Source organism: Protopterus annectens, chromosome 2.part0, assembly GCF_019279795.1.
Source record: "Protopterus annectens isolate FY-2018-M chromosome 2.part0, PAN1.0, whole genome shotgun sequence".
NCBI classification, from domain to species: Eukaryota; Metazoa; Chordata; order Ceratodontiformes; family Protopteridae; genus Protopterus; species Protopterus annectens.
This window is the reverse complement of record NC_056728.1, coordinates 820,865,635-820,886,807: the sequence shown is the minus strand read 5'-3', so window position 1 is coordinate 820,886,807 and position 21,173 is coordinate 820,865,635. Positions and strand designations below refer to the sequence as shown.

General features: G+C 36.9%; 1 protein-coding gene across 6 annotated transcripts in view; it reads right to left on the bottom strand.

Annotated features, from left to right (window-relative positions):
* The window catches only part of KDM4C (lysine demethylase 4C), a 3,520,425-nt gene that overhangs the window by 139,965 nt on the left and 3,359,287 nt on the right, over nucleotides 1–21,173 (bottom strand). For all 6 annotated transcript variants that reach the window (XM_044061093.1, XM_044061091.1, XM_044061094.1 and 3 more), the window contains one exon: nucleotides 3,490–3,582. In XM_044061093.1, the coding sequence (XP_043917028.1) occupies nucleotides 3,490–3,582 (93 nt within the window). The remainder of the gene's footprint in view (nucleotides 1–3,489; nucleotides 3,583–21,173) is intronic.

Here is a 21,173-nt window from a genome sequence, read left to right as displayed (position 1 = left end):
AATCTTGAATCAGAAACCAATTCATTACTATTACTTCTAGAATCTGAAAAATAAAGTGTAGCTGAAGAAGTCCTTAAATCCTTCAAATCTCTGATCATTCCTTCAACTTCATTCCTTTTGTACCCTCTCTCCAAAAAAATCAGTAGATAGAGTCTTAAGATCCTCCTAAAAATCTTCTTCAGTGTTATTCAGGCGTGAAATTCTTACACTCTGCCCTTTTAAAATATTTTTACAGATATGTGGCGGGTGCATACTATTACATTGAAGTACTGTATTTTTCCTACAAGGTTTTCTATATAGCCTAGTAATAAGATTACCAGAAATATTTCTCTGGATACATACATCCAGAAACACTATTTCATAACAGGAAACATTACAGGTAACAGAACATGAAGTCACTTAAACTGCGGCTGTGTTATACAGATTCTAGGACCAACACCTATTCCGAGCATGAAAAATCTGGCACCTACCCATGTGGTAACTGTAAATATTGCCCTTTTATCGATACTTCAAATTCATTTGAGCATCCAGTTTCTAGAAAAAGGTTTACATTTAAGGTGCATGCAAATTGTAAGACCAGTAATATAATATATCTAGCTACATGCACAGTACGTGAAAATTTCTATATAGGTAAAACCAACAGAATGTTATATGAAAGAATATGTGAATACAATTATGCTATTAGAAGTGATCTTGCTAATGCTTTAGCGAAACATGTCCAGGAGTCTAACTTTGCGCATACTTTTTTGTTCAAAACAGTTGAGATGATATACAAGGGACCACGGGGAGGTGATTTAAAGAACTTCACTGAAGAAAGAGAGCTTCACTGGATTCTTAGATTTTGTGCTGATAGAAAACCTGGACTTAATAGCAAGGTCTCTTTAAAGCCTATACTTAAATCTAAAGATCTGCATAAGTAATGACAACTTGAATTTAATTGGCTGTGCTGTATCAGTTCTTGTTTTAAATAGAGTGTTTTGTGATGTGCAGCTTTTGTCTGAAGAAGAAATTTGTTCGAAAGTGCTTACATTTTGTGTGGTTGTAATATAAAATTACATTTTTATTCTGCCTTGTCTCTGGAATTCCTTTGTGGCTTTTTTGGTGATATTTTTCTAAAATATTTTAACTCCATTCTTAATAATGGATCAGTAGTACAATATGCAGACAATTCAACCATTATTTGCTCTGCCAAATCGACACCAGAACGTCTGCAAATAACCCAGGATGCCTTTACTGCTACTGAAATTTGGATGGCCAATAATTATCTTGCCCTAAACCCCAATAAAACCAAATTACTATTATTTACTCCCAAGGAAAACCTCTCTGTAAACAAGACAGATTTCATCATTCATTCTCATAACACCACCTTTACATAGGCTGTCTAACACACTAAATTAGTAGGAGTTATTTTGGATGAAAACCTGACATTTGTCCATGTCCATAACAATATCAAAAAACACAATAAAATTATTCATCCTCTATAGACAAACACTTTCTTAACTGCTCTGCAAAGCAAACTCTTGCCTTAACATTTCTCCTACATTCTCTTCTGTATGGTGCTCCTCTCCTTACCAATATGCTGCCCTCCCTAAAACCAAACTTGAATCCTGTTACAATAAGATTGCCAAGTTTGCAAGCAGTGCAGAATACTCTTCCCATCACTGCATCCTCCTACAATTGCTTAACACTCTCAAACTTCCACATTACCTAACCTACTTACAATTAATCACAGCACACAAAATAATTTACAAACCATTAGACAGCACAGTCCTTTCTTCCATTTAACTCATTATCACATAAATAGACCACTTAGATCTAAAAATCAACTTCCCCTCCAAGTAGACAAACCAAAACTCCCAGCTGGTCACATGCTCTACTCTTTCTCTATTGCCAAAGTATGGAATGCTCTCTCTAGCTATCAGGACCTCCAGTAATATCTTCTCCTTCAAAATATCCCTGCAACAACACCTCTCCACTCTATGACAATGCAGATGCCTCAATTCTCATCCCTCCATAACCTGATACACCACACCTTAAGTCATATCACCCTTAGTTAAATCTTCACCCCTTCTAATCTATCCTTTGCCACTAATTAAAACATGTATAAGATACACGACATCTATATATGCCTAACTATCAGACTAATTCAATACACACTGCCAATCACCACTGTTCTGGCTGATACTCTTAGAGCACATTGAAAAGCAAAGCAATAGGACTGTTTTAACCATTATATGTTCCTTTAAATGTACAGCAATATGCTTGCTTAAGTTACTACGTCTGCCTTACACTGCATTAATCTGTACAAACTGTATGTTGCATGCATCTTATTCTGTTTTTGTATAATAGTTTGTATCTACTAACTGCTTTAGTAACAGCATTGTGGAGCTTTTCCTCCCCGGGCCTCCACTGAAAATGGGCTCTTTTGGCCCAGTGAACTTTCCCAGTAAAGAAATGCCAATAAATAAATAAATAATTCTCCATAGAAATATATGATTACTTTTGAGCCAGCCTCTGGACCTTGGCTACTGCCACTTGTAGACCATGTATCACCTTCAGAGAGAGGAAATCTCTGCATGTGTTACATTATTTTGCATTCACTTTGCAAAGCGTCAGTCAAGCTTTCACTGTGACTGTTTATTATTAATTAGATACAAATAAACACAGTGACTCAAACTGTGCTGTAGCTTCCTATAAGTGCCTTGTTAAAGAATCTGATAGACCTTTTTTAAAAACTTGGAAGGAAACCTGGAATTAATAAGCAAACTAGGTGGTTCAAGCAGTCCTTAAATTCAATCAGAATCTATGTTTTATTTGCCATACAGGCACATTTGAGCAAAGGCAGATTTCAATCTATATATAACTTGGAATGTTATAACTCCTTGATGAAAATATGTAACTAAAGGTGGTTGTTCATACTATGTGATTAACATTGGTTGTTGAGGTTGTTAACTTTAGATGGAACCAGTATAATACAGTAGTCTGAAGCAAACTAATTAGGTGTCATTGAGACCGTTCTGTACTGTACTGTTGGGCAGTATTAAGCAGTACAAGTCTGGTGTTTCTTCTACATACTACAGAGCCTCTTGAGGCATTTCTTTTAGCATGAGGAAGGGACTTCAAATATTGAGATTACACAGAGTAGCCACACTCAAAGTTGAAGTGTTCTGTCCTTCCAAACATAAAAGCATTAGATTAAAATATCAGAATGGCTGCACCTGTTGGAGTTTGCACCTTAACTTAATCATTTTTCCCGTACGTTGCATATGTTTTCAGCACAATTTGAGGAAAGTAATATTACTGCCTCACTACTTGCACTTCAGCTGACAGGTGCCCTAATAACTGCTGCATGAGGAGGTACCATACAAAAGGAAAGAACAGCAGTTAAGAATCCTGAATGGCATTTGCTGAACTCCATAATTATAATATACTAAAATATAGTTTATAAGATGAGTGTAAAACAAAGTATACAGATTCTAATATTCTTACCAGGCGTGCTTTAACCCTCTTTGGAAGTTCTTCATCCAGTGCATAAATATCCTCTCTCTTCACAGTAAGCTGCGATGCATCTTCAAATTCCACCTATGTAAAAAAAAGTGCCATAAAAGAAATTATTATTTTAATATCATGATGCTTTCTATAAAAATCACCCCCTCTTTATGGGATTCTCTGTAAAAACTACAAAATCATAGGCATTTGCTTTCTTTCTGTAAATCCTTGAAAACACATTTACCCAAAACAGACCAATTTCTATATGTATGATTGTTGACCAGGGTAGATGACTGATCCATTGTGGACCCTTTTCTCTGATGCAGCAGAGTATAAAAAAATATTGCAGTAACAGTAAAGGGAAGGTAAAAATAATACAGCATTGGCTATTTTCATATACTAAAGAGAAAGTACATCATAATCAAGACAGTTGCCTAGTGTTAAAATCTAATATAACATAAGCATGCTTTGTATACACACATATGCACAGTATTAAGTCTGAGTTAAAAACACAAAACATAACAATGTTCAATGCAAACACTGTACATTGCTGCCAGAAGAGAGGTTTAGGGTGGATAAGGAATGTTATTGTGATGGATGTTTGAGTACTAGATCATAATGTAAAGCTTGTCTTGATAAAGGAAGGCTAGTAGCGGGGGGGGGGGGTTATAAAGAGATGTTACATGACTGAATTACGTTAAGTGAATTCGTTCTTGTTATCAGAATATATATATATATATATATATATATATATATATATATATATATATATATATATATGGGTCTACTGTACAAGTTTGAAAATACACTTCTTTGAACTCACACAGTATACCCTGGGTTACACGAAAGTGCAATTTCGCGAAATCCGCTTCAGCAAATGGGCTACTACTGATTTTAGTGCAGTAGTTACGGACCTTAGGGTTAGGGTGCGGGTCATGGTAAGGGGATAACTAGTAGGGCTATCCCCTTACCGTGACCCGCACCCTAACCCTAAGGTCCGTGACTACCGCACCACAGTGGAGGATAGCCTGTCCTCCACTGTGGTGCTGTAGTCACCGACCTTAGGGTTAGGGCACGGGTCATGGTAAGGGGATGGTAGGGCCATGCCCTAACCCTAAGGTCCATAACTACCGCACCACAGTGGAGGACATAGCATGTTTTCCTGCTGTCATCCACTGTGGTGCGATCCATTAGTAGAAGCTGAGTTTGCGAAAGTGCACTTTTGAATAAGTGCACTTTCTCGTAACTGAGCTGTCTACTGCTCTTTTTCAAATACGTGGTATTCGATGAAAAGCAGTAGACCTATATATATATATATATATATATATATATATATAGTTTGAAGATATATTAAGTTTAGAAAAGAGTAATTTATTGAAATTGCGAGTATATAAAACAAGCAAGATAGGACCACCATGATAAATATCATAAAAGGAGGTTTTATTCTTCTTTAAAACAAAGAGATAAGCGCTTTTGCGTGCTAACAAGGCACGCTTCTTCAGATCTTACAAAACAATTAATACTGCTTCATGTATATATAAACTAACATCACCTTCATGAAAAACACCTGAGGCAATCAATCAATTAGCAAATCATCCTATTGTACTCTAGATGCAACGTCACTTAAATAGTAGTGAATGAATTAAAACTAACAGAAAAGCAGAAAGACAGCCATTGCATCATGTCTTATAACTATATTCAGGTTTATACTTGATTGCCATAAAACTATGTAACTAAACATTCCATCACATAAAATGTAGAATATGACTATATGTCTATCATAAACTGTATATATAAAAAATGTTAGATATAAAATAAAATAGTATAAAGATATACTAATACAAAATATATAAAAATACTAATATGAACTATATAAAGTAAATATATGGCTGTACATGAGAAATTCTACAGCCATACATAGACCACTTCATGACATTTATTAATAATATATATGTTCAATGAATAAATACTTTCAATTCATGTATAAACATGAACAGAACATATGCATTTCATGAAAACAAAAATAATAATAATAAATATATACATTCCATAGTCTTATTAATCTAAGTTCATTTACATGTTCGTGCTTCTAATACTGGCTTGATACTTACAAAATTATTCAAACCTGGATATAAATGTGCACATAACTTAAATATCCAATATAGCTCTATCAATTCTAAGTAATTCATTTTATCACCTCCTCTTTTATTGACAGTTACTATTTGTAATACTCTAAATTTAAAATGATGATTCTTCTCAGCAACTATGTGTTTTGCAAGTGCATTTTGTTGATTAGACCGTCTAATATCATATATATGATTATAAATCATGTCTTTAAGTCTCCTAGATGTCATACCTACATAGAAACAGGGACATAGGACACAAGTTGCAAGATAAATGAGATTACTATCATTACAGTTGGAATACAATTTAGGTATAAACTTATAATCCAGAACAGGATGACTAAACAACTGTATATCTGTTATCACATCACACATATTGCAACGACCACAGGGAAATGTCCCAAAACTTTGTTTATCCTTATGTAATTCCTTATAAATGTCAGGACCATGATCTATACATAAAAGTCTCATAAGATTTTTACTATTCCTATAGCTGAATCTGGAAGACTCACCTATAATATTTAGTACAGTGGAATCAGCTGTAAGTACATGCCAATTCCTTTAAATTATATTAATAACATTCTCATTATCGTTCGTGTATCTAGTAACGAAAGTCACCCTAGTACCCTTGTTAAATCTATTATAACAAATACCTGTTTTCTTTGTTTTCATCTCTGTGTCACTGGTATTCATAAAGACAGCTTCCTTCATTTTATCTATCACAGATTTATTGTACTCTCTTTCTAAATATAATTTCTCCACATATTCTATCTGTTTGTATAAATCTGACGTATCTCTACAGATTCTCTTCAGTCTGTGAAATTGACTTTCAACAATGTTACAAAACACGAACCTAGGATGCGTACTTCTGAAATGTAATACGGCATTCTTCCAACACGGCTTCCGATACAGAGAAGTGGATAGGCATCCCTGTATATTTTGAGAGATAACTATATCTAAGAAATCCACCTTCAAATGAGAACATGTCATGGTAAATTTCAAAGAATCTTTCATTGATTCTAAGTATCTCACAAAATCATTTAACATAATAGCATCTCCATCCCAAATCAATAGGATATCATCCACAAAACGTCTGTATAGGAGTACGTGCAAATAATGTTGACTATTAAATAAGAATGCCTTCTCCCAAAAGTATACAACAAGGTTCACATAACTGTTTGCACATGGGGTTCCCAGAGCAACACCCCATTTCTGTATATACAAGTTATCTTTGAACATAAAGACATTGTTAGATAAAACAATATCCAACAGTGTACAAATCAATAGCTGTTCATCATTGTTAAATCTGTCAACTTCATTCAGAATGTCTCTGATGGCTTCCATTCCATATTCATTAGGGATGGAAGTGAACAGACTCTTCACATCTAAAGTAACTAGTAGACAATTTGTTGGTAGGGACTGTTCAGACACATGTTCTAATTCCTCTAGTAGTTGATAGGTATCCCTTAAAATAGTAGGAATGTCCCTCACTAAAGGTCCTAGCTTAGTTTCAATAAAGATAGACATTGTCTCTGTTACCCATCCTCCTCCTGCTACAAAAGGGTGCATTGGGGGCAGAAAAATGTTCTTGTGAACTTTTGGTAACCCTTTTATATAAGGAATCAGAGGAGACTCTACAAGAAGATAGGCATATAATTCCTGGTTAACCTGTCTACACATAAGGAGGTCATATAAATCATCATAGATGCGGTTTAAAATATTTTTAAAATATTCATCATCAATATTAATATATGTGTTAGTATCCTGTAACATTTCAATCATAGCTTTATTATAATAACATGTATTAAATAACACTATCCACCCACCCTTATCCGCTGGTTTAATGGCTAGATCAATATTATTCTGAAAGAAAAACAAAGATGCTTGTTCTTCTGCATTTAAATTAAAGTATAAGCATCTACGTGTTTGAGTGGAGAAGTATTCATAGAAATCTCTTTCACACATCTTAACAAAACATTCTACACATACCGGTGAACCGGGAATGAAAGTGCTTTTACGTTTTGCCTGTTAATATTACTTGAGTCAGCCTGGCAATTATCTTTAAACATCAATTTTAGCGTTATAGAGTGCCCAAACATTTTTAAATCAGTTAACAATTCACTCAAGTCACTACCTTGAGATGGAATAAAGGAAAGACCTTTATTCAGTAATGATATGTCCACAGGAGTCAACTCATAGCTTGAGAAATTAAAAGTTAGGCAGTTCAATTCCTTGTCCGACGTCTTGTTTCCAAGTTCCCGCCTGAGAATTTCCTTTTCCGAAGTCCTCGACTGTTGGACCTCGTTCTGGACGCTGCACGTATTCTCATCGAGTAGGGCAAAAACATTCAATGCCATTGGTTATCATCTTAGATCTGGCTCCTGAAATGTTTCCACTCACATGACCCAATAGAGCCTGTTGGTTAGGTGGAGGAGTGTCTACAAGTGAAGGAGTGGTTAATTCAAAACCTCCACTCGATGACGTATCAGGCACATGTTCTTCATGCATAATATCACTCGTAGAAATATTTGCATTTAAAGTGGTGACATCAACCGCTAGAGGTTTATCATTCGTAGTATCATTGTACAAGACAGTATGAATAGAATGTGAAGCAACACTTGCATAGCTGTTAGGATTATTATTATTCTTAGCCCAGACAAATATATGACCAGAAACAAAATCTTTATAATCACGTTGCAATTTACGATGTTTCGTTTGTTGTAATCTGTCACTGTACATACATTCATATACATGTTGTCAAGTTTGTTGTCAAGTTTGGCCTCAAACATTTCCTCTTTAAAGCGTGACTGTAGTTCTTTATTCAAAGCCTCTACACTCTCATTCAATTCAGTCTCTATCGGGGAAAAATAATCAATGAGAAATTTAATATAGTTATTGCCAAGTTCAGTATTAAGCTGCTGCCATTTCTTTAAAAGTTCAGGATGGCTGTCGCCATAGGTAGGCATACAAAGCACTCTCATTCCACGGGGAATAATGTGAAAGTGCAAACTGGCTTCCATATGCCAACGTTGCCATACTAGTCTTTGCAATTTATACAAGTCATTCTCAAGCTCTCTCATGAGATTATTAAACTCACTCATATTGTCCACTGTACCTGTAGTAAATGGTAACAACAGATGTTGTAGTTCTAAATTCAGAAGTGATTATTCCGTTGTTCAACAATATTATTCCACTTCTTATTTAAATCCATTCTGATAGGATTATAGTCCAACTCTATTGGTTGTGTGTCCGTCATGTGGCCACTACGATATCCAAAAAGGCAGAGACAAATAGTAGAAAAAGGGTAATGTTGTGGCCCAAAGGTCCAAATCAAGAAACCAAAAAATAATATATAAAACAAGCAAGATAGGACCACGACGATAAATATCATAAAAGGAGGTTTTATTCTTCTTTAAAACAAAGAGATAAGCACTTTTGCGTGCTAACAAGGCACACTTCTTCAGATCTTACAAAACAATTAATACTGCTTCATGTATATATATATATATTAACATCACCTTCATGAAAAACAGCTGAGGCAATCAATCAATTAGCAAATCATCCTATTGTACTCTAGATGCAACTTCACTTAAATAGGTAGTGAATGAATTAAAACTAACAGAAAAGCAGAAAGACAGCCATTGCATCATGTCTTATAACTATATTCAGATTTATACTTGATTGCCATAAAACTATGTAACTAAACATTCCATCACATAAAATGCAGAATATGACTATATGTCTATCATAAACTGTATATATAAAAAATGTTAGATATAAAATAAAATAGTATAAAGATATACTAATACAAAATATATAAAAATACTAATATGAACTATATAAAGTAAATATATCGCTGCACACGAGCTAGTAGGGCTATCCCCTTACCATGACCCGCGCCCTAACCCTAAGGTCCGTGACTACTGCACCACAGTGGGAGATAGCCTGTCCTCCACTGTGGTGTGGTAGTCACGGACCTTAGGGTTAGGGCAGGGGTCATGGTAAGGGGATAGCTAGCAGGGCTATTCCCTTACCATGACCCGTGCCCTAACCCTAAGGTCCGTAACTACTGCACCACAGTGGAGGACATAGCATGTTTTCCTGCTGTCGTCCACTTTAGTGCGATCCATTCGTAGAAGCTGAGTTTGCGAAAGTGCACTTTCGCGTAACTGAGCAGTCTACTGCTCTTTTTCGAATACGTGGTATTCAATGAAAAGCAGTAGACCCATATATATATATATATATATATATATATATATATATATATATAATATATATAATTTGGAGATATATTAAGTTTAGAAAAGAGTAATTTATTGAAATTGCAAGTATCCATGTGTATAGTTCAAAATATTTAAAATAGCTGGGGGACTATGCCCCCAATGTGGGAGGTGGTGCCCCTCCCCCACCCCCTTACTATATATTCTAACTCCGGGGTCACACTACAGTGGGGAAAAGGCCACATATATCTTTCAGTGAAATGTGTTTCAGTGAATTGTGTTTTCGGAGAATTATGCAGTCAAATGTGTTTCAGTGAAATGTGCTTTCAGTGAATAGTCCTAGACCCATATTATATATATATATATATATATATATATATATATATATATATATATTTATATGCATGTGTGTGATGGAGTTCATCAGGAACATAGTCCCATAATTTTGGTGCTAGGATGGAAAAGGCAAGTTTAGTGGCCAAGAATGAGTTCCTGAATCTGTTTAAAGCTTAGGTATAGTTAGCTTGTGAGTGGAGTTGGCATGATGCCTTTTGAAGATTAGTCTCTGGCTGAAATTTAAATATTTGAATGAACCAGGCTAATATACTTTATACTAATCGACTTCATAAACCACTTTTATGACATCATATCACAGTAAATGAGACATTTAGAGTGCCACCTTTTGTAATCATTGTAAATACTTAAATGCATATACATGGTTTCTTGCTATTTGTTTACAAGAAATTAACTACTGTCCAGAGAATGTTCTGGCTACTTCAAGCAGTATGTATTCAACATATACACTATTGCACATTAAAAAAAATTGTACTTATATAGTTTGCGGTAATTTTTGAATACACAATCAATAAGATGTTTTTACACTATTCAAGCATGTAAACAGCTGCACAGATGCGGTTGTACCCTTTAAGAACTAGTGCAGGGCAAGCCCCAGAAAAAAATCGCTTTGGTGGAACCATAATATCACAAGCTTTACTGTAAAAGGAAGAGAATTTTGACCAAAAGTAAGAAGAGTAATTCCTAGAATGTTAGAAATATTGTCACTGAAATAAAGAAACAACTCAGGAACTTAATAAAATCCACCAAAGCCAAGTTTGAGGCTAAAATACCTATCAATGCCAAAGACAATCACAAGGTATTTTTTTTTAGTTTTGTCTGTAATTTCAAAACCACAACACAGCAATGCACTGAGCTGGTGTGAATAATGTCACCTACACTAAGGCTGAAAATATAGCAAACCTATTGGCCAATAAATTTAGCTCTAACTTTATCCCTCTCTCCCCTCGATCTGCCCCTCAAGATATACCTGAAACAGGCTTGCCTCCAGTTATAACACAAGACCAAGTCCTGTAAGTGCTAACAAAATCTAAAGCTACTGCATCAATGGGTTCTGGATGAATCTTAAATAGCATGAAGTACAATTTAGCGGCACCCCTAACAACACTTTTCAATCTCAGCCTCCATACAGGTTTTGTAACAAGTGAATGGAGAAAACTTACATTCATTTTCCTGCATAAGGTAGGACCTTCCAAAGATCCAGGCAACTACAGACCCATTAAGTCTAACCAGGCTGGTATGCACAGCCACAGAATGACTTATCATGGAACTAATCAATATGGACATAGGGAACCTCCAAACACTGGACTCGTCTCAGTTTGGATTCATTAAGGGCAGACTGTGATTGCTCATCCTGACAGACTTTTTGAAAAGGTCATCAAAACACTGGATAAAGGCAAAATGATATACACCACATACCTCTATTTTGCGGAAGTTTTTGACAATTCCCCACTCAGACATAGAAAAGCTAAATAAACTGAGAATAAAGCCCTATGACACCTGCTGGATTGCCAATTGGCTCACAGACAGGAATCTGGAAATCAAAATAAGGGAAGTTACCTTCAAAGCGATACCAGTCACCAGTGGAGTACTCTTGAGTTTTGTGCTGGGACCTCTCCTGTTTGGCATCTGCTTTTCTGAAGTGAAAAAAAAAAAAAAAAAAAACAAAATAAACAATACCAGAGGGCTCTGGCTGACTAAGTTTGCAGATTACTACAAGTTAAGATAAGTAACTGAATCCCCAAATAACTTAGCCAGCCTGCAGGAAGGTTTGTCCCAAAAGAACAACTGTTGCCAAAACCATGGACTGAAGCTAAATGCTAAAAAATGCACTACTGTATCCCTTGGGAAGTCATCTACTCCAGGTAGCTACCACATCGACAATACACCTCTAACATTTGACCCAGTTCGGGATTTGGGAACTTATGTGGACAGTGACCTAGGATTTGACCAGCATGTGTCCAATTTCATATGAAAGTTTTTCTATACTGTACAGCTTATAAACAAAACTTACTTATTTAGATCTAGGTATGCCACTGTCACACTTTACTCAACTCTTATTAGGCCAGTCATTGAGTATAATGCCCCCTTTGGCATGCATCTGTCCAGACACATGCAACAACTGGAACACCCACAGAGATACCTTACAAAAAGGATACAAGGTCTAATATGTCTTACATGGACCGTCTCAAGGCCGTGCCACTATACTCAATATCCTACTAAAAGGTGATATGTGTCTGGTATACAAGGCAACATCTGATCCCATACTGATAGATTTACTGCCCATCAGCAAGTCAAATAGCATCAGAAATATTCAGTTTTTGGATCTAAACCTCTTCTGCAATATCCAACAGAACGATTTATCGGAACAGGTATATCTTGCAGGAGATACCGCGGCTCTGGAACAAACTTCCCATCCATGTAAAACATACAGCATCACTGCCCATATTCAACAGTAGCTTAGATCCATGGATAAAAAACAGAAAAGTTACCTCAGGACTGCATCCTGTGCTATTAATGAACACAGGCAACTCCTAAATGCTTTAATCGCCTCCAGTTATCTATGTTATCGTCACAGTTATTCTCATTTGGGATAATATATAATTGTTAACCATTCTATGGGCAAAGCCAATTTCTAACCAAATTTGATAGGTTAATTTAAGTACCAAAAGGGAAACTGGCTAGGATTAAAATGGCCCATAAGACTAGCTAAATTAGTACTCACCTATGAACCTACAAGGTAAATGTTGTAATTCTTCTACAATATAACTTCAGTGTAAAGCTATTCTTATCAAATTATGTTCTTTTGTTTTCTCTATATGAAATGTTTTTGTCATTTGACCCCAGCTGTGGTTGAAAATAGTCCTAAGATCAAGTTAGTGAAGAAAGAATAAATAAACAAATAATGTTCATTCTATCATAATGACATTGTTTTATTAAATAAGTATCCTGTTTAACTACTTTTGACTGCCTATACTTTTCCTTTGTGTGAGTATAACTGACTAAAGTGATTAAAGTATTTCTGTGCCCTGCACTGATTCCTTGCTGTCTTTTGTTACACAATTATGAAAAACATTACAGCAGTAGAGGGGTTAAATCATTGAATAAAATGGCTGGCTATTTTGAAAGACTAATGCTTTTCAAAATGTAACAGATGTCTGGACAACATACACTAAGACAGCTGAGGTCTACTACTATGCAAATGATTCCTCTGCAAAGAAGATGGTGACCGTGTTCTTAAGTGCTCTGGAGCAAAGGCATATAACTTACTGAGAAACCTAAATGTCGTAGAAAAGTTAGCAAGTTTTAGCTTCAATGAAGCAATTAAAATTATGCAGGTGCATTTAGCACCTATGCCTTGACTGTGTGCAGAACATCCAACTAAAAGGAGGATCCAAAAAGGACAGGAAGTCCCTGGCAGTCTTTGTGATTGAAATGAAGAATTTACCTAAATATTGTTAGCCTCAGGATAATCAAGATGATACAACAGATGATCTGGTTATGTGGAATCCTAAAGGAAGAAATTCAGACATCACAACTAAACTAATCAGATCTCATTTTCAAAACAGAAGCTGAGACTGCTGTGCAGACGGAGACAGCCTCCTCAAATGCCAGTTAACTGCAGTCTAGAGGGCTGGCCATTGTGCACAAGTTGGTAGCCATGTGCAAAAAAAGGGAGCACTGGTCACACTAAGATATGTTATTGCTGTGGGAGAGGCTCACATGAGTTGGTCCAGTGCAAGTGCAAAAAATGTGTAGGAAATGAAAAAAGGTGGGGCACTTCTAGACAGTCTGGTACTGTGAAAGTAAAAATAAAGCCCAAATATTAGCACAAATGCAACACAGATGTATATGCAATAGTTGAAAAATTAGATGACAGAGATACAGGTTTTGGGATTTTGAATTCTACCATGTGTAGAAGGGGCACAAAGTGTGCCACATGATTCACTCCCAAGTGAGTCATCTTTTGGATGAGATGTTAAACTGAGATTCCATATGCCTGAGCTGGTGGTAGCTCAGATGGATGTAAAAGATCCACAGCACTTAACGAATAAAGAGTAGAGGAATTTCACTGGTACCCTGGCCAAATTTCCCATAGTCATTATGAATACAACTTTGGGTCTCCCATGAAAAGAAAACAGTTGCCTAGTGGTACTAACTTGGTCAACACAGTAAATAAAATAAAATATTCATCTGTCTTAACCATTTTAAGAAAACCTTCACAATTCCCTTATTCTACCATACCATCTTTCTTTCCTCCTTTCACATTCTGCACTCACTGTCAAGACTCTCTCACAAGCCTGGTGACTTTTACTAGTACATAAAAATCATCCACATAAGCCACAACCTTTAGTGTTTCTGTTTTTGAAACACAGACTTCACAGCCGCATTGTCTGCTAAAGTTCTAATACCTCAGTACATGCACACTAGTGCACTCAGCAGACATTCCTAATGAATACTCAGAGCCTACTAAACCTTCTTTAATCCACACTTTTTCCCTCATTCCACCACACAAACCCACCAATCAACTTGCAGGCTACTTACGCCTCTATAATTTACCTAAATTCTTCCATAACTTCCCACACTCAGTGTTATCAAAAGCCTTTTACAGGTCTAAATACCAATCCATCTACTTGTTCTTTCTTTAGCTGATTAAACTATCATGTAATATTCTGAAAAACTCAGCAGTAATGTATCCCTTCATAGCATAAGTCTGAAACCTACTGACCACCTTAGATAATCCCATTGTGACTTTTTTAAGAACAGGTTGGCGATCAATTTCAGATCAATATTCAACACACAAACAGACCTTTAAGTATGTACATCCTGCAGGTTCCTGTTTTACTTAGGAAAACAACAATATCTACTTAAAAAAAGTGTTGGCTCCCTTGTCTTAAATAAACTGAAAGATTTTCACCAACTCCTTAAAGTAAAAGCCACAAAAACTTCTAAACATAAGACAAGCCATCTCACTCTGGATGCTTCCCATGTTCTGCTTAATTACCTGCACTATCCCTGTCAGTGTACCCTCACTACCACTGATTCTAACTACACCTTTACTCCTTTATGCCAGTCAAGTACAGTAAACCTTCTTGGCACATGCCTTGTAGTGTACTCAGTCTTGCCATCAGCATCACTAATCAATGCGCCAGACTCATTCCGGTCATCTACTTTTTCCTTGCATCATCCACAACTTCAAAAGGACTCAACACCTCCCTTATACCATCTATAAAATTCCTACTTCACACTTTAACTGGCATAAAGCTTTTCTTGGGATAGGATACTTTCCTCTCTTCAATCACCACAGTACATTTTCCTTTTTGGCCATACCACTGCTATAACATTTTTAAAATCTTGCACAATTACTATCATTGGTTTTATTCATCTGCTATTGATCCTTTGCAATCTTCTTCTTTTGGCTTTTCCCGGTTAGGGGTCACCACAGCGGATCACCTGTCCGCTCATGATTGGCAGTGGAGTTTTACGGTGTCAAGTTGCCAGCCCGGTGCCCAACCTTCCACAGAAGGCACACACACTCATGCCTAGGGCCAATTTAGAGTGTCCAATCCACCTACAGCATGTCTTTGGGGTGTGGGAGGAAACCGGAGCACCCGAAGGAAACCCACGCGACCACAGGCAGGACATGCAGACTCCGCACAGGAGGCACCCCAGCCGAGGATCGAACCGGAGAACCTGTTGCTGAGAGGCGGCAACGCTAACCGCTGTACCACCGCAGCCTCCCTGATCCTTTGCAATAATGTTCTAAAAATACTGTTTAAAATTCCTCCTTCCTTCTTAGTTGCAGTCATACAACTGCCAGTTTTCCTTTCATGATCAAAAGCAGACATACACTCTATAACAAATTTGCTCTGTAAAAAAGGCAACTTTTGAGTTTTCACATTGTTTTTCCCCAAACTCCTTATACATCACACCACACCATCATGTATTGCTTTTCAATAATTAAAAACCTACAAAATCTATTGCTTTATGAAGATACAGCTCTTGCAGACATAAATAGATGGCAAATGCCAAAACTCTCTCTCTCTCTCTAAAAAAAATAGTGCATTTAGGGCTTATTACAGATTTTAATCCAGTATTTGATCATTTTCAAAGTACTTCATGTCAGCTAAATGCTTTGCATATTTCCCCATCTAGAATAATTTATGTCCCACCTTCACACAATATGCTTCCTAACAAACAAATAAGGTTCAATAGCTTTAAACATTTCTAAATGATGTTGCTTACACTGACAGCCATACAAAAAGTTATTCTCATTTAGAAACATTTTTCATGATTACCATCACAGTCTAGCAAGCCTCATTTGCTATAACCTTACAGGCACAACTATTCATATTGCCTTATAAACCTGTATAGTTTTTTTTTTGTATGTTACAATGTATGTTGAACTTTTTACGTGCTTAGCTTGTATTGAGGATATTTTTCTTTGTACCTGCTAAACTTGTACTGTACTGTGAACATGTTACTTGTATCATTTGTGACTGTGGAGCTTTTCTCCCCAGGCTTCCACTGAAAAAGGGCACAAACTCGGTTGGACTATCCTGGTCAACAAATGTCAAATAAATAATAAAATAAATAAATGTTCTGCCTTCAGACACCAATTCTCCAATATCTTCTATAGTTTTACTCATTCAGACCTATCAGAACTCTTCTGCTTCTCAATATTACTCCTGTCACCTTTTCACTGAGCCCTCCCTAAGCCATTTATTTTTTATGTGCTTAAACGAATGTTATGCAAAGAAAATGGTTTAACTTGAGCAGTAATACTAAGCATTCCTACATTATTTATCACCCATTTTTTAATTCTTCCTCTTTTTCTTCACATTTAGATTTGTAATTTGTTTTCTATTTGCAATGTCTATATCAAAAATATTTACTCAGCTGTCACTGTCTTCTGACGCTCTTCATCAGCTGATCAGTTTCTTGCAAAAACAGTGAACTTACCTCAAATACGAATCCTGATATGGCAAACTTAAAAAAACTTCCTTGTTGGAACCAACAGCAAAGGTGTTGGTAGAAGCTGTGTCATACCCACCATGCTACTGTTTTTAACTTCACCTTCACTTTCCCTCTACCATTGCTAAATTCTTCAGTATCGAAACTAAGCTTACGATTTTTCTAACCATCATAACGAGTGCAACTAATACCACAGTAATGCTGATTCTGGCTGATAAAGAACAATGCATGTAGCATGACTTTGGAATTATTAATGTAAATATGAACAGGCAATACTTGATATGTGGTGGTTTCACTAGGATGATTGTAGAAAAACACCTAGAGACATCACTAAGGTTTAATGTGTTAAGTACTGATTACTGAGTTTTAAATGCAGTGAATGCTTTGATCGCTCCAGCAGTGATCACTTTTCTAGAAGTTAGTAAGCAGTTACAGTTAAATGCAAAGTTCAGTCTTCAATGTTTTCTTCGTTTCCTGCCTTGTTTCATCAGTTATATATCATATACAATATTTGAGGTAATTCAGTATGCAAATAATATTCAATCCAGACTAGAAGAATGCTAGAATACAAGTTTCTTTTAACAGACATACTTAACATAATAAAGAACCATGGGTTACAATTAAGCCCTCATAAGGCTCACTGCTTCAAATGAAGCAAAATTCTAAGGTTGATTATTGCTGTGTCTGTAATTTGGGGACAATATAAATCATTTAACAGCTGCTTATTTTAAAACGTGAAAACAGTTTTGTGGATGATGAACATGTATAGACATTCTTTGAGAAATGCTGTAAATCATCTGTATTGTAGATTCAGTTTATAATGAGACACAAAGGTGTCAACAGTTGACCATGCTGCAGTAGTACAAATCATATCAACAGGCAGATTCTGTTGAAAAACTGTGGAAGTTGCTATTGATCTTGTTGAGTGAGCTGCTGGTCTTTTAGGTAATGGTAAATCCAGTTTGTCATGAACAAATAAAATGCAGTTTGACAGCCATCTAGAAAGGGTGACCTTGTAAACACCACACCCTAATTTGATTTTGGAAAAGGCAACAAATAAATGAGCTGATTTTTTTTAAAGTCTTTTGTCCTGTGGAGATAAAATATAAGTTGTCTTTGAACATCAGACAAATGTAACATATGTTTTCCTTTGTTTGAGAACGTTAGAAAGAAAACTGGAAGATTTAAGCATTGACTGATGTTAGATTCAGATGCCACCTTAAGAATAAAGGAAGGATTTGGTTTTAAGAAAACTCTGTCCTCGTGAAAGGTTGAATATGGTGGTTTGCAAGAAATGGTCTGTAATTTTGAGTTTCTTTTGGCTGAAGTGACTGACCAAGAAGATTGTTTTCATTGTTAAGTACTTAAGATCTACTGGTTCAAATGGGGATTATGCAAGAGCTTGCAGCATTACTGTGATATCCCTAAGAGGAACAGGATCTCTTATGGGACGTCTAAAAGAAAGGTTCCCTTGAGAAAGGCTTTAGAAACTTTCAAAGAGGCTATAGGTGTCTGATTATGGCCAATGTGAAAATCTGAAATAGCTGCTAATTGAACCTTTATAGTGAAGAAGCTGGAGTCTTTATGACACAGTTCCAATAAAGAAGCCTAATATTGAAGGGACAGGAAAAGAAAAAGGATCCAATTCCATTTCTACAGCCCAGAAGGAAAACATTTTCCATTCACTTCAGTGAACATTCCTGGTGCTACATTTTTGAGAAGCTGTTAAAATGTGATCCGTCTGAAAACCTGTCATCTCTATCCATTGTTAAAAATGAAGTAGTGAGGTGGTCAGATTCAGGGTGTCTTAGATCCAGGAGAGGACAATCATATGGGTGAGACAGGAGGTCTGGGCTGTAAGCCAGTGTCCACAGCGAACAGAGAAGATGAGATCATAGAAACAGTAACCATAACCAGTCAGGGCCAATTAGGAGAACAATGAAGATTAATTTTAACTTGCACCTCCCTGGCTTTCTGAATGAACTTTGCAATCAGTGAGAATGGAGGAAAGGCATGTAGAGGATCAGGGGTCAAGTGTGGACCACAGAGTCCCTCAGAGATTGACCCTGAGGATGATGAGGGCAAAGTAGTTCCTACACTTCTTGCTGAGGTTAGACGCAAACAGGTCACAGCAAGGCTGGCCCCAGTGGTGGAAAATTTCATTCATTACTCACTGATTGAGGGACCACTTGTGTGGTAGACGGATATTTCTGTTTACCTAGTCTGCTAGCACAATGGAAGTTCCCAGGATGTGCATTGCTACTAGAACACACCCACTGCCAAACTCCTGTGGCTCCCAACATAGAGGATAGGATCTGGTTCCCCTTTGCTTGTTGATGTACCAAATTAATGATGTATTGTTGGTCTGAATGGAGATCACACCATCTGGCAGAGATACTTGAAATGTCTGCAAAGCTAATACAACTGCTCTCATCTCCAGAAAACTGATGTGAAAGTTGGCCTCTAATTGATTTCAGGTACCTTCAGCAGTCTTCCCTTTGTGATGCCTCCCCACCCTAAATGGGAAGAGTCCATGGTGACCACAGCTACTGTAGAAGGGAAACAGAATGGACAGCCTTCAAATAACACGGGGAAGAAACTCACCACCTAATATGAGTTCTGTATACTGAAGTCAGTCTTATGGGTGTGCTCAATGGATGACGTTGCTGTGACCACTGAGTTGACAGAGTCCATTAAAGGACTCTCATGTGGAAACAAGAAAAGGTAATGAGTGACTGCTGAGGCCATAAGACCTAGTAGTTTTAGAACCAATCTTGCTGATGGGCAGGAATATGATAATACTTGGTTTGCTACTCTTCAAAGAGAAAGATTCCTGGAATGTGGCATGGCAGCTACTTCACTTCATGTGTCTAGGTGGCATGAATTCCAGTGGCTGAGTGGGATTCAGTTGACATTTTTGGAATGTTGACTATTTCACCAATCTGTGAAGTAAATGGAGTAAAGTGTCCCTCCTATGTATGAGTAGATTCTTGGTCAAAGCAGTGACGAGCCAATAGTCCAGATAGGGAAAAACCTGGAATCCTTGCACGCTGGGATAGGCTGTGACTACTGCTGTGCATTTGGAGAACACCTGAGTGGAATGGAACAAAAGGGCACAGCTCTGAATTGATAATGACTAGCTTCCAGCCTGAAATGGAGGACACGCCTTTATTACTTGTTTATCTTTACATTATAATAGGGTAGAATGGACTAAACCGTGACCATCCAGAATTGTGTCTGCTTCACAAACTGATTTAAATGACTCAGGTACAGAAATGGCCTTAGCTCCCCTGTCATTTTTGGAATTAAAAAGAACCAGGAGTAGACTTCGGATTCTATCTGTTCTAGTTGGACCTGTTGGATGGCTCATTTTTCTAACAGATTTTTTTACTTCTGCAGCAGCTGATTCCATTTGGCAGGGTGGATCAAAGGAAATTCTTTTTCTTAGTTTGGGGAAATAAAGGAAGGAAATTATTTATCATCTTGTGATTATCTGCAATACTCATGAAGCTGTAGTGATGGCCTGCCAGGTTTGATGGTGCAGGGATAAAAGTACCCCGAATGCCTTCAGAGTGAGGGAGTCTGGCAACCATTCAGGAGAGCTGGAAGGATTTCTTGGAAAAGGGTCTATAAAATCTTTAGTTTTTGCAGACCACCTCTGCACCTAAGGTGACTTACACTGTAACCACCCCCACCATAGAAGAGTTTCTCCAAGGAAGTGTTTTGGTTAAAACCTTGATATTTTCTAAACCACATCTTCTATCCTCCCTGCTGATTCCTTGAAAAGGTCTTTTAAGGAGTGGAAAAGTGGATTGCCATTGGCAGACAGGGTCTTACCATTCTGCATGCTACTGGACAGTGTGTCCTTAGCCTTTGGTTCAAAAAGAGTGAAATCATCACAAGAGGCATTAAGGAAGAATGTCTTGAAGCATTGTGCAAAATCACACAACCACATCCAGGCATGATGGGGAGAGGTGATGGTAGTAAGTGCCATTCTGGCCACTTCATCAGC